General features: G+C 37.1%; 1 protein-coding gene across 3 annotated transcripts in view; it reads left to right on the top strand.

The window, feature by feature from the left end:
* Positions 1 to 15,101, top strand: part of Dennd4c (DENN domain containing 4C) — a 98,523-nt gene that overhangs the window by 57,279 nt on the left and 26,143 nt on the right. For 2 of the 3 annotated variants that reach the window (XM_034502195.2, XM_034502196.2), the window contains 6 exons: positions 1,749 to 1,955; positions 2,649 to 2,777; positions 3,733 to 3,877; positions 4,118 to 4,264; positions 9,500 to 9,619; positions 10,954 to 11,094. In XM_034502195.2, coding sequence (XP_034358086.1) covers positions 1,749 to 1,955; positions 2,649 to 2,777; positions 3,733 to 3,877; positions 4,118 to 4,264; positions 9,500 to 9,619; positions 10,954 to 11,094 — 889 coding nt within the window. The remainder of the gene's footprint in view (positions 1 to 1,748; positions 1,956 to 2,648; positions 2,778 to 3,732; positions 3,878 to 4,117; positions 4,265 to 9,499; positions 9,620 to 10,953; positions 11,095 to 15,101) is intronic. The other variant, XM_076934694.1, reaches the window with a different exon arrangement.

Here is a 15,101-nt window from a genome sequence, read left to right as displayed (position 1 = left end):
AAAAATAACTTAGGGCATCTTAATTGTTAGTAGAAGAATGAGAAAATACTTCTTTAAGATTAGAGGCAGCCTGGAGAAAGAGAGGTAAGTACCTGATGTGCAAGCCTGGTGACTTGAACTCATCCCCAGAGCTCATCTAAATGTGGAAGGAATGATGCCACAAAGTTGTTCTCTGACCCCTGCACATGACCCTTGGATATGTTGCAGGATATGCAGCAGATTCAGTGTTTTTCAGAGTTGATACTTTGCCATTTTGCATAACTATATAGTACAAAATAGCAAAAGTATGTTTAGGACCAGTCCAGAAGTTACTAGAAATTCCATCCTAATCTTAAACCAAAAAAGTCAGTTAATAATTAAAAAAAAAAAAAAAAAACCTCAAGTCAGCAGCCCATACAACATTTTTTTAAAGTAAAACATTGTGATACAACACAGTCCAAATGTAAAACTAGATATAGTTCAGTAAGATGCTCAATCTACAAGTATATGGACCTGAGTTCTGGCCTCAGAATCTACATAGTGCCCAGTGAGGTGGTGAACATTTGTAATCTCAGTACTGAGGAGGCAAAGACTCAAGAGGATCCCTTGGGCTTGCTAGTCAGCCAGCCTTATCTAACCAGAGAAGGAAAGGCCAACTCAAGAGCCTACCAAAAACAAAACAAAAAAACCCAGGGTGGATAAACACATGAGAGACACCTGAGATTGACCTCTGGTCTCCACATATCTATGCACACATACAAATATGAACACGTGTCACCAAAAAATCCTTTTTTTGATGTTTACATACTGAGGAATAGGGATAGGGAAATCTTAAGCCTGATTTCTCTTCTACAAGTAAGCCATTGTGTAAGAGCAAGGAACTACACTTGTTGTAAAAACACTGGGTTCCTAACATTCATTTGTATTGAATAACAGTAAAGGCATTTTCGGCAGTGTCTCTTGGCATTTGTGATGTGATTGGGTGTCCAGTGCAAGTGTGTGGTGGACATAGTGAGTACTCACACACCTGGAATCTTTACACGTCAGATTTTGAATTATTCTTTGGCCATTGTATACTTGGAACAGATGCAGAGATCCATGGCCAAACACTAGGTGGAGCCAGGGGAACCCCACAGAAGAGGGAGAGGAAGGATTGGGGGAGCCCGAGGAATAGAAGATACCAGGAGAACGTGGCCCACAGAACCAACTAAACAGGACTTATAGGGGCCCACAGAGACTGAAGCAACAGTCAGGGATCCTGTATTGGTTTGAGCTAGGTCCAGGTTCCCTGCATAAACCTTATGGTCGGATAGCTTAGTGTTCTTGAGGGACTCCTTCTGGGTTGCCTTCTCCAGCGTTGATAGGAGGTTTTGTGTCGTCTTGTTGTAACTTGTTAATGAGTCTTATTTGGTGAATATCCCTGGGAGACCTGCTGTTTTGTTTGTTTGTTTGTTTGTTTGTTTTATGGAAATAGAGGAGGAGTGGATCTTAAAGACAGGGGAGATGGGGGAGGGGCTGAGAGGAGTAAAATGAGGGGAAACTGCAGTTAGGGTGTAATGTATGAGAAAAGAATAAAAGAAAAAGAAGTAACTGTACTAACAAAAAAAGAAGAAGCTGGGCTATAAGCCAAAGTTCTTGGAACCATGTGACACAAAATTAAGACTGTAAAATTCTTCATTTTTAAAGTCTGAATTTACATTAAAAAATTTTTTATTTCTTCATTTACTTTAATGGATTGTAATGAATACAGTGATATTATTTCTTTATAGGAGATAAAAGCAGCTCATAAGTTGGCGAAGAGATGTTATACAAATCCACCACAATGGGCCAAGTATCTATTCAGCCATTGTTACAGTTTGTGGTTTATTTGTCTCCCAGCCTATGTTAGAGTTTCTCACCCTAAGGTCCGAGCACTCCAGCAGGCACATGATGTGCTTGTTAAGATGAGGAAGACAGATGTGGATCCACTTGATGAGGCAAGTACAAGACACAGATTTTTTTGCAGCTGTTGTTGTTGTTGCAGTGCAGTGAATGAATCCAGGATATATGCAGTGGATATATCCCTAGCCCATGCTGATGCATATTTTATAATTTTAAGTGTTTGGATCTTGGTGACTCATGATTATAACCCTAGCACTTTTCGAGGCTGAGATAGATTGCCCCATGTTTTAGGCTAGCATACCCTGACCCTACAGAGCAACAGCCTGTCTTAAACAGAATAAAACAAAATAAAGTAAAAAACAAAAAGGAAACTAGGAAAGTTAATGAAGCTCTTAGCTAAGTATACTGATTAGGGTGAAAGGTATTTTAATCATGTTTGATTTTAGAAATAAATTTCTTTTCACATTACAGTATCTTACATTATGGAAAACAATGATTTTCCTTATATAGATTTATTTTCTTAAACAGATGAGACATGTGCATAAAATAATACTGTTGATTATTTCTGTTAGGTTGAATAGGGTTTATTGTTATATTTTATTTGTTTTCTTAGAGTATTTTGTGACTCACTCTAATCTGGAAGTCACTATGTGTAGCCTTGAATTCCTGATCCTCCTGCCTCTGCCTCCTCCTAACTACCCTGGTTAAGTAGAGTCTTTTTTAAATCTCTGTAAGTCTCAAGTAAACTAGTGCGCTAAGGACTAATGCTTTGTTGTTCTTCTTGTTAGGTGTGCTATCGAGTAGTAATGCAGCTTTGTGGACTTTGGGTTCATCCTGTTTTAGCAGTGAGAGTCTTATTCGAAATGAAAACTGCTAGAATAAAACCAAATGCTATTACATACGGCTATTATAATAAGGTGAGTTGGGTTCACGGTAGGCAGGGCAGCATATTTGTTAAAAATTTTTATTATTTGTTAAACTTAAGTTAAAAGGAGGTTGTTCTCCTATCTTCATTGACAGAATTGTATAGAATATACAAAACATGTTTTGAAATGTGTATATATTTTGGAATTCCTTCGTCAAGCTAATCAGCATATTCATTTACTAATTTTTGTGATGAGAACACATAATCTTACCAATTCTAAAAATAAATATGTTGTTATTAACTATAGTTGCCCTGTTGAACAATAGCTCTCTTACATTTATTCCTCCTGTCTAACTGTAGACCAACAGCTCTTTACTGCTCCCTGCTACCTGCCCCTGTCTATGTGAATACTACTTTAGTTCATTCACCTCTTGAATGCTATGTGAAAGGCAAGATAATGTGATCTACTTGTTCTACCTACCATAATGTCTTCAAGGTTCCCTGTATTATTTTGGCAAGGTTTTTTGATTGTTTGTTTGTTTGTTTGTTTGTTTGTTTTGTTTTGTTTTGTTTAAGCTATTTCATTGTGTATATATGCCACATTCTCTGTATCCATTCATGAATATTTATGTTGGTCCTTTCTCAACTGTTGTGAATGATGCTGTAGTGAACTCGGGAGCACAGATGCCTGGGTGAAATAGTGATTTCACTCTCTGTGGATAGGTATTCAGTAGTTTTTAGCTTTTAAGGACCTTTCATATTGTTTTCCATGTGAGTTTACTAATTTATACTCCTATCAGTGGTGCAAAGTCCTTTTTTTCTCCACATATTTGTCATATATTTCTTTTTTAACTTAAAGTTTTTATTTAAAATTTGTGTGATGGTCAGAAGACAATTTTTGGTTCTTTAGCTTAGGGTTCTGGGTTATTAGGGATGTACAGAGAGTTTTTTTACCCACTGTAGTAGCCCCTGGCTACTAAATAACTTTTATTTTTTTAAACCTTCAGGTAGTTTTGGAGAGCCCATGGCCCAGCAGTACTCGCAGCGGCATATTCTTATGGACGAAAGTACGGAATGTCATACATGGTTTGGCCCAGTTTAGGCAACCACTTAAAAAGACTGGGCAAAAATCACAGGTCTTTTCAATATCAGGTAATATATGTGATTGGAAAGATGTTTTAAACCATAGGTTTATAGACAAAGTTTTAATTATATGAAATAGACAAATTAATTCTGTTTGATATTGTTATTTAAAAGTAAAGATAGATTACCTTATGTTTTTTTCACAGAAATCTACAAATTGTTATGTAATTATAAATTAACTGGGCCATTCATGTTTAGTTTCAGAAATATCATACATGAATTATTGAACTACACTGTCCTTCTCTTTAGCTCCTCAGAATGCTGCATGTGGAAGTGATGGGGACACAGTGAGCCATGGTAGTGTGGATAGTTCTAACGATGCTAACAATGGGGAGCACACAGTCTTCGTCAAAGACTTAATCAGCCTTGATTCCATTGATAATCACTCTAGCACAGGTACTAAAATAGGTATTTTACTAACCTTTTCAGTCACCACCACTTAAATGTTTCTTTTTCAAAAAAATTTACATTGCCTTAATTTTCATAAAGGGAGTTCTCTGAAAGTAGTGTATATCACTGAGAGGATTGTGCTTCTGCACTTCTCTTTACTTCCTGTAGTGTGAAATTAACTTTGGGGTGCAGTGCACAGTGTGCTAGCATGGTATGTCTTTATATTTGTTCATCTTCAATTTATGAACATGTCTGAGACAGATGTTAGGTTATGACCTAGTGAACTTGAACATTACTGACATAATTTATAAATTCTTTTTTCATTAAGTTGAAAATTTAACTTAGAAGTTTCAAATCATGAATACCTACAAAGGAAAGAAAATAAGTCATTTTTAAAAAGGATGTTTCCGTTTAAGACATCTGATTGTAAAAGCTGCTTATATGTATGTAGCCACAGACACAACCTGTGTCTTGAAGTCAGAGCAACTGTATTGAAAGCCCACTGGCAGGTGTATGTACCTCACATCTGCCCTGTGTGTTGTCTGGTTGGTTGCTGGTACCCAAGCTTCCTTTAAAGAGCTCACAGTCTAGTTCCTGTGCTTCCTCTGATGAACTTGTCTCAATGACTGAAGTTTCCTTTTCTCTGCTCTTTGTTGCTCTGCTTTTTACTCTGTGCTGTTTCTTGGTGCTGCATTTGTCCTGGGCTGTCAAGGTGTGGGGCAAACAGACTTTTGTGAACTGAAGCTATGGATACACGTGTGCTTTAATTCTACCTTTGAATGTTAACCACTTCAGGTAATTTCCCATTTATTAGGTTAAAATTTGCTGACATTCAAGGGTGGGGGCAAGATACTTGGTTGTATTTTAAGTGTTGTATTTTTAAGGAACAATTTTCAGTTTCTTGGCATTTTTTCTTTAGGTAAAAATAATTGTATATAGGTTCTCAAAGATTTTCATGTGAAAACTTATGAGCAGTTTACAAACATTTATTATTTTATTTAGAAATAAAGTATATTTTTCTGCAATTACAATTTTAAGATTTGTTTGTAGTATCATTGCATGAAATGGTATGTATCATGGGTATGAAAGAATCTAATTGTTGAGGTACTCACTGCTTTCCAGAAGTCTGCTTTATCTTTTGTGCCTAAAACTGCCTTGCTACAATTACAGGAGTATATGTAAATCACTAAGACAACATGAGCCTGTAGTTTGCCATCGTGTAGTAATTATAATTAGCCTTTTAAACCAACTATTTGTTACTTTAGAAACTTTTGTGGGACTTTTATTTAGTTTTATGTGTATGGTTCTTTTGCCTATATGTTATGTCTGTACATCATGTGCATGTATGTTGAGGAGGTCAGAAGAGGACGTTTATATCCCCTGGGACTGGAAGTCCACTGAGCTACCATGTGGGTGCTGGGTCCTCCGCAAGAGCAGGAAGTACTCCTAACCAACTGCTGACCCTCTCTCCTGACTCAGGACTTCTGTTTTAAACTACTTTATTTGCTTCCTCTGTTGATTTTTCTTGCTATGTTTTTTATATTAAATTTTTGTTTTGGTATTTTATTATATTATTGTATTGTATTGTATTTTATTATTTGGACAAAATAATGTTTCTTATCATAGTTTCATATGAATATATAAAGTCATATAAAAATTAGCTTTATTTTTAAAAGTTAAGTAATTTTGATATAAACTTAGTTTATGAGTGATACTGATAACAAGAGATACATTCTCATCTTTCTTCCTGAGTCTTGAAGTTTTTAAACTTATCTTATAAATGTAATTTAATATTTTACTATTCTAATAATTGGTGTAACAATTTCAGTAGTTAGGATGGCACTTTTGAGACCTTTTTATAGGTTTTTGGCTTTGTTGTTTTAACTTTATTTTATATATTTAGGGTTTCTACATGTTTGTCTGCATATCAAATGTATGCCTGGTGCCCTCAGAGGCCTACAGATGGCATCAAATCCCCTGAGACTGGTTGGTTGTGAGAGGTCGTGTGGGTACTCGGTCCTCTGGAAGAACAGTTAGTGCTCTTTCCTGCCAAGCTGACTCAACAGCTCCCCTGAATTTCTGACTGTTAAACAGTAGATACTAAATCCCAGTGATCTTGTGTCCTTAGAGTTTTTAGTGGAGCTGTGACATTTGGGGTCTTTGGTCTAGTGCTGACTGTGCTCATTTTCTTTATCTTGTGAAATATTCCCACTTGGTGCCTAATATAGAGATCCTTCTCAGGGACTCCCGGATTAATTACCTTACCTCTTTTTTAGTCTTCTGTGTTCAATTCATGGCACCATATTTTACCATCTGACTTTCTGAGGAAGCCAACCAAAAGAACAAAACCAAAAAACTTTATTTGGTCTGGGCAGGATGTGGGGGCAGGGTTAGGGTTGAAGGTATGGGAATGAGCAGGGTTCCATGACACTAGTGGAGGTCAGCAGACAATTGTGTGAGTCGGTTCTGTCCTTCTACCAAGTGAATCCCAGGGTTGTCAAATTTGGGAGCATAAGGCATTCATTATCTGCTGAGCCATTTTGTCAGCTTTGAACTTAGTGATTGTAAATAGTAGTGATTAAGGAATCTAATAACTCAGTTGTCCTTACTCACCTTTAACCTGATTCAGAGTTCTTCAGGGTTTATTCATTTATTTACTTATTTATTGAGAGCACTCTGGCTGGTTTGGAACTGAAAGAAATCTCTGTCTTTGCCTCTTGAGTGCTGGGATTAAAGACTCATCAGCATTTCTTTCTTACGACTTTAGCCTTATTGGGAGATTCAACTTGTTTTATAGAATGTTCTTAAATTTGTGTTTGTATGTTTTCTTGCAGTTAGCTTAGGTTCTGTGTACTACATATGTGATGTATCCTTCCCAGATTGTTATATATTGTAAGTAGTGTTAATTTTAGCACTTGATATCAGTGTGGTCTGGTTTCTCTGTATGTAAATCTCTTGCCTCTTCTAGATCATAAGCTATCTTTAGGGGGCCTGGGGAAGCTATGAGACCGTGTAGTGATACCCCGTTTTTCATCACACTTTTAAGAATTAGCATCCATTGATAAAGCTTGCCTGAACGGATCTTCCTTGTAGTGGGCACACAGTGGTGATTTCACTGCTTTCACAATGACATTCTAATATAGCCAGGAAGTTCTTTTCTCTTCTCTGATAAAGTATGAGTTTATAGGTTGCTGTATTAGTCAGTAGATTATAATGTATTAGTCTTTACCCATTCTCAGATTACCTCAGTGTGGACCTAGTGGATACTCCTTTAAACTTGGTTATTAATAATAATAATAAACTTGGTTATTAATACCTTTTAGATGTGTGGCTGTGGTTCTTTTTTGGGGCCAAACCCCAGTGGCCTTACCTTTGTGCATTTCCTCCCTGAGCTTAGGAACAAGTTGGATTTTGTTTTGTTTTGTTTTGTTTTTCTCTCCCAACAACCCCAGGGTTCATTTAAGACTAGATTTTAGAAGTCCAAGTGTGAGTCTTGGCCTGCCCACTGCTACACCAAGGTGTTTGTGGCCCTGCTTTTAGATTTTTAACAAACAGGATGAGAAACTAATTATATGTAGTATTGTAGAAATACCTCTAGTTCCAAATCAACTCCATGGGATTCTTTTTTTTTAAACCTTTCTTTAGTCTTTTTTTTTTTTTTTTTTTTTTTCTAATTGGGAGTGTGGTAGAATGCTTGCCTAACACACACATGTTCTTACTTAGTATCATGCACTTACCAGTATCATGCACACAAAACCTCCTATGTTTTTCTATAGTAAAATCCTTGTCTCCTGATACCAGTACAAGTAGTTGTTTTCTCAGTGTGAATAAAGCAGGGCTGGGGGGCGGGGACTGGATGTGATAAAGATATGTTGCTTACAAGTATGAATTTGCCAAAGAATAAATTTTAAAATGTCTAATATTTTTCAAATTCACTTTACCCCCACCCCCACCTACCCATAGGAAACAAACCTACTTACCTTTTATAGATTTGACATTCACTTCCATGTATAGAATGTAGATGGACTCCAAGTAATTTTTAAAGCTTAAACTCAGAGTTGGGTATGGTAACACACAGAGAGACCCAGTGTTTGAGAGGTTGGGGCAGGAGGATCAGGAGTTCAAGCAAGGTTAGTTCCATATTGAATTTAAGGCTAACCTGGACTACATAAGACATTGTTGCAAAAGAAACAAAGTTCATACAAGGGATGGCATGATGGCTCACTGGGTGAAGAGATACGTGTTGCTAAGTCTTATGATCTGAGTTCAATGTTTGGGACCATGTGGTAGAAAAAAATCAATTTCCCAATCCGTGTCCTCTGATCTCCACCTATGTATGTGAAAGAAATGTAATTTTAAATGTTCAGTTCAAAACTTACATAATTACCTTTACCCTTCTTTGCCCTTATTGACTTATGTTGTTTCATGTATAGTGTTTGTGGCTGGCCCGACCTATTTCTATATGCATCAGTTTTAGCGAACACCCTAATTTTGTTGACTTAATTTTTTGAATATGTAAAAATGTATCAAAAATAAAACAACACAGTAAACTATACTTTAGGAAGTTTCCTCCTTTTTCAAATCTCTTTCTCTACCCTTTGTAGGTAAACTATTCTTATTATTTTCTTTGTTTTTTTTGTTTTGTTTTGGTTTGGGTTTTGGTTTTTTTTCGAGACAGGGTTTCTCTGTGTAGTCCTGGCTGTCCTGGAACTCACTCTGTAGACCAGGCTGGCCTGGCCTTGAACTCAGAAATCCACCTGCCTCTGCCTCCCAAGTGCTGGGATTAAAGGCGTGCACCACCACCACCCGGCTTCTTATTAATTTTCTAACAATAAAAGTCTTATTGTTGTTCCTGCATTTTTTTTTTTTTTTTTTTTTTTTTTTTTTTTTTTTTTTTCAAAAGTAGCAGGTACGTGTTTCAGTCCCTTTGTGTTCTTACCAAAAATTAAAAAAAACAAAGACGGCAATGTGCTATAGACTCCTCATAAGAGGCTCAAAAATGCTTTGCCCAAATTACCTTTAACTTTTAGGTAAGGAGGTTAGGGTTTGGTGCTTTCAGAGGTAGAGCAGCCTCCAGCCTGTTCTGCTCTCCTCATCTTTGCTTATCACTGTTTTTGGAATGTGTCTTGTGAGAGTTAATTTTTTTTTTATTGTATAGTTTTGATTGTATAGATCTGTTTTCTGTTTGTAACTGTATTTTAAACATATAAAAGTATTTACAAGCATGCATCTTTTAAACAGGCGGTCAGTCAGACCAGGGCTATGGGTCCAAGGATGAGCTCATCAAAGAGGATGCAGACATTCATGCACCTGAAGAGCACATGCCACAAGAACTGACAACCACAGAACTGCACATTGAAGGTGAGTGCTGATGTTTGTGGGCTATGTGTACAAGAAGGTTCAGATTGTTTTATGTAGTGACTATAGCAATAATTCTCAGGAATTTAAGGCCTGTTTTATATATTGACTGTAATAATAGTCTTTATGGATGAAATTTTAGTGACATTAGAAAGTTCATAGACCATCTTTTATTTTGTAAAAAAAAAAAAAAAAAAAAAAAAAAAAGTGCCATCCATTGGCAAAGTTATATGGATAATTTTTTGACAAAACTAGGACTAAACTTTGTCCTGTTTTGATCTAGAACTCTAGTTTCTCCTTACTCTGTCTTTAGAGTCCTGGGACAACAGGCATATGCGAGTCACCAAGCCTGCTACCAATAAGACCAAATCTGTCAAATTGATACTTCAATTGTTAATTGTTTAATTGTTCTTCTCACCTCCCAACTCTGAACCTAAGGATGATTCCTGGGGTCATAGAAGGCAAACAGTTTACATCTCCAGGCCCTGAGGTTCCTTTAATTTTTAAAAGGGTTTTTTATTCGAACGAATGTTTTTTGGGTGTTTCTAAGTACATAGTTTGCATGGTAGGTTAAAAATAAATATAAATGGTTTCCTGTTTTTTTACAGGACTCATTGAGGTAGAGGGCATTTGTTGTAATCCTTTTATGGATCTGTAAGGAGTATTTAGTTTATAGTAATGGATTTTTTCCTGTTCTCTTACTCAAATGTTTATTTTCCTTGATTGTAATACTTACCTTATGCTCTAGAGTTATAAATAAGCTATTTGACAATGGGAGAAATAGAATTCAAGGCCAAAAGTTTAATTGACTCACTAAGAAATGCTCACTCCTTCCGAGTTTGAAGCCAGCCTGGTCTACAGAGTGAGTTCCAGGACAGCCAGGGCTACACAGAGAAACCCTTTCTCGGGAAAAAACAAACAAACAAACAACCTCACTCCAGATTGTTGAATGCTGGAATAAAACACTGTTAGTCAGGGCTGGAAAGATGGCTCAGAAGTTGAGAGTACTGGCTGCTCTTCCAGAGGTCCTGAGTTCAATTCCCAACAACCACTTCGTGGCTCACAGTCATCTGTAACAAGATCTGGTGCCTTCTTCTGGCCTGTAGGCATACATGCAGACAGAACTCTGTATACATAATAAATAAATCTAAGAAGAAAACCGCTTAGTCAATATTCTTGGCATTTATGACATACAGTAAACCAGCTACAGTAAGTCAATGAGTAATCATACATATACCTTTACCTGATGAAAGACTATATCCATATGTAAAAATCTCTGCTTTCTGGTCATTATTGTTAAAAGTTATAATGATAACATCCAAATATTTTTCTTTCAGAGGAGTGTGATATATCTGCCATTGTCTCAAAACAACCGACTCCTGAACCTCAGAGTCCTACTGAGCCTCCCGCATGGGGCAGCAGTATTGTGAAAGTCCCATCTGGCTTATTTGACACCAACAATAGGACAAGTAGTACTGGTGAGTAAATGACCTCTGCCTCCTTTGGGGACACTCTGACCTACATGTAGTCAAGCTGACCTTGAGCTCAGCATTTTCTCCACCATGCTCAGTTAGAGTATCTTTAATATTATCTCTCTTGACTTATTACGATGAACATGCTAGGAAGCCATGATTTGAGTCTGAATTCTATAAGTAGGCTAAAGTAAAATTAAAAGTTTGTAACTGAAAGGATCAGTTTGAGAGCCTTGCATAGTGGCACATACCAAAAAAAAAAAAAAAAAAGTAATATGGAGTAATTAAAAGCAGATGTGTAAGTTATATGAGAATACTGTATCATTTTATGTAGGGAATTGAGTGTTGGTGTGTTTTAGGAGTCACCTGATAAAACTTTCTGAAGGATGGGTATGAGGTTCGTCGTTAACTTGGTGTGCTTTTCTTGCTATAGTACCTTATCTATTTGGTCATTCCTTTTCATGATAGATAATGGGGTCTCCTGTGCTTGTCAGGAACAGAGGCAGTGATGATAAGACCTCAACACTGAGGAGGCAGAGGCAGGTGGATCTCTGAGTTTGAGGCCAGCGTGGTCTACATAGTACAGCCAGGACTATACAGATGTCATTTGAAATGTCTCAAATGAATGAATGAATGAACAATTGAACAAACAAACAAACAAGTGGGATTGAGGCTAAGACAGAGTCTTCGTTTAGAGCCCAGGCTGGCCTTGAACTTGCAGTGATCCTTTAGCATTCACCTCTGCCCAGTGATTACAGACATGCAGCACTACCATGTCTGACTTGAGAGAATGTATCTTGATCTTAGAAGATTTGTTCAATAAAGAAAGGAAGAGGCGATAATGGGGCTTTTGGTATTGCGTTAGTCAATTTTATTTTAAATTGAAAATAAGGTGTACAAATAAGCTGGGACTACAATGAGAGCCTAAATGATCACAAAGACCTGTTTCTTACATAGTGAGAAAGGTGTCTGGGGCTGGAGAGATGGCTCAGTGGTTAAGAGCACTGACTGCTCTTCCAGAGGTCCTGAGTTCAATTCCCAGTAACCACATGGAGGCTCACAACCATCTACAGATGGGATCTGATGCGATCTGGTGTGTCTGAAGACAGCTACCATGTACTCATAAAATAAATAAATAATTCTTTTAGAGAGAGAGAGAGAGAGAGAGAGAGAGAGAGAGAGAGAGAAAGATGTCAAAGCAAGCATAACTATAGAGTGGAAATAGATTACCTGAATTCCCCAAAAGCCTTTTTAAAAGTTGTCTCTCAGAGGGTCTGGGAGATGGCTCAGTGGATAAAAGCCCTAACTGTCAAGTGTGGCAACCTGAGTTCAATCCCTGAGACCCACTTGGTGGAAGAGGAGACCTGACTCCTACAAGTTTTCCTTTTATGAGTGTGTCCCCGACCATACACAGCAAAAATAAATGCTTAAAATGTTTTTATTTTAAAAAAAACAAAAACATTCTTTTTTTGAATGTTACAAAGAACAAATTGAGTATAAGTTTTTTTTTAAATAAGTTTTTTACAAATATATAAAACACACAGTCAATAATTAGATCAGTTTGAAAGTTTAAAAATATATTGTATGAAAGGCAACTTTTTCTTTCAAAGCTTCTAGATCATTATACTCTTAAAAGCAAGCAAACAAAACAGAAACAAAAAACAAACTAAAGCTAACATAGTGGCACACATCCTTTAATCTCAGCACTTGGCAGGCAGATCTCTGATTTTAGGGTCAGCCTGGTCTACATAATGTGTTCCAGGATAGACAGAGCCTACCTAGGTAAGACCCTGTCTTGAAACATCATCCTATCACCCTTTCCACCCCCCCAAATAAGAACACCAACCAGTTGTGATAGTGCACACTTTTAAAACCAGCACCTAGGAGACAGAGGCAGGTGGATATCTGTGAGTTCAAGATAGGGCAAGATTACATAATGAAACCCTATCCTCCCACACACCCCCAAGAAAATGCAGGTAAAGGTGCTTGCTGCCAACACTTCAACTTCTGGGTACATGTTGTGGATGGAGAGAGCCAGCTCCTGCAGGCTGTCTTCTGATACCACATGTGCACTGTGGCTGGCACATGGAAATGCATATATGAGCTACCATGCACTCCAGTAAATAAAGTAGGAAGAAAAGCAACAAAATCAGATGGGAATAGATGATATTTTAGTTGAGCAGCTATGAGCGAATAGACTCCAGATTGCAGCTTGTATATGATAACAGAAATCTCCAAGACTGGAGTTGCCATGTACCCAGTGAGTCTCTTCCTGTGCTTGGCTTATAAAGACCTGGGTGTGGTAGTACATGTTTGTAATCCTAAAACTGGGAGACAGGTAGGATGAGAGATAAAACACAGGTCTCTGGATTGTTCTTCATAAGGACCTTAATCCATTCATAAGAGTACTACCGTTATGCCCTAATTATCTCCTGTATTCGGATTTTAGACTTAAGTCTTTATTTTTCCAGGTTTTAGGTTTGGGTTTTTTGTTTGTTTGTTTTTGCTTTTGGTTTGTTTGTTTGTTTGTTTGAGATAGTTGCACTGTGTAGCTAGCTTAGGACTCCTTATATAGTTCAGACTAACCTTGAACTCAAGATCCTCCTGCTTTGCTTCCACGGTGTTAAATTTTTAAACTGTATTTCATTTATTATTATTGAGTGGGTTGAATGTGCCATAGTGGAGAACAACTTTGTGGGGTTGATTCTCTCCTTCACCTTTGTAATAGGATTTGAGGATCACACTTAGGTTGGCAGACTTTGTGTGGCAAGTGCTTCCACCTGCTAAGCCATCTCAACAGCCCTCTGGGTATTAGAGACAGAGCCTTGAACTTGCTGTGTATCACAGAAGATATACTGGAATTCCTGATCTCCTGCCTCAGCCACCTATGTGCTGGTCGCTAAGTTTAAAGTCTAAAATTACAGACATACAACCGTGTTGGACCTAAATGTTAAATTGTAGTAACATAGAGCTGGAGAGATGCTCTGCCATTTAGAGCACTGACTACAGATGTAGGACATCTCTTTGGACATCCTGAGGTACCAGGCACACACGTTGTACAGACATACATATCATGCATATAAAACACCCATATGCATAAGATAAGTTTGTTTATATGTGTGTATATATATGTATATACACACATATATATACATATAAACATACACTTATGTACATATATGTGCATATATACTAAATATACATACAGTTCATTTAAATAGAGGCATGGAAACAAATTGTATGGTAACAAAGAGTTAAAAAAAAAAACTTGCTTTCTGGAGATACGGCTCAGTGGCTAAGAATATTTGCTTTTCTTGCAGAGAGAACCTGGTTTTAATTTCTAGCACCTATGTGGTGTGGCTTAAAACTGTAATTCCTCAATCATCCGGAACTTCAGTTCCCAGAGATCTGAGACCCTCTTATGGCCTCCATGGGTAGTGCATACATATTTTGCACTTAAATAGACATAGGCAGAATTTTAATTCATACTCATAAAATGAACGTAACCAAGTTTTTGATTAAAACAAAAAGAAAGAAAGAAAAAAAGAAGGAAGGAAGGAAGGAAGGAAGGAAGGAAGGAAGGAAGGAAGGAAGGAAGGAAGGACAGACAGACCAGCAGGGCTGTGGTGGTGCATGAGTTTAACTCCAGTACTCAGGAAGAAGAGAAAGATGGATCTCTGAGTTCGAGACCAGCCTGGTCTATAGAGTTTAAGACAGCTAGGGCCACATAGTGAAACCCTGTCTCAAGAAACAAAAACAACTTGAAAAACCAGAAAAAAAAAAAAAAAAAAAAAAAAAAAAAGAAAGAAAGAAAGAAACAAACAAACAAAAACAAACAAAAAGACCACTTGTTTTCCTAAAGCAATTGTTGCGTCTTCAGACTTTCCACATGTTTTTGTTTACCTGATCTAACGGTTCAGTCTGTTTTAGTTGCCATTGTTTTTATAGCACCTTATATAGTTAATAACTAGCATTCATATATTTGTTTAAAGATCAAATATAAAATTCATTTA

Source organism: Arvicanthis niloticus, chromosome 5 (assembly GCF_011762505.2).
Source record: "Arvicanthis niloticus isolate mArvNil1 chromosome 5, mArvNil1.pat.X, whole genome shotgun sequence".
In the NCBI taxonomy this organism is placed as follows: Eukaryota; Metazoa; Chordata; class Mammalia; order Rodentia; family Muridae; genus Arvicanthis; species Arvicanthis niloticus.
Note: the sequence above shows the minus strand (reverse complement) of the source record. Positions and strands in the feature narration are given on the sequence as shown.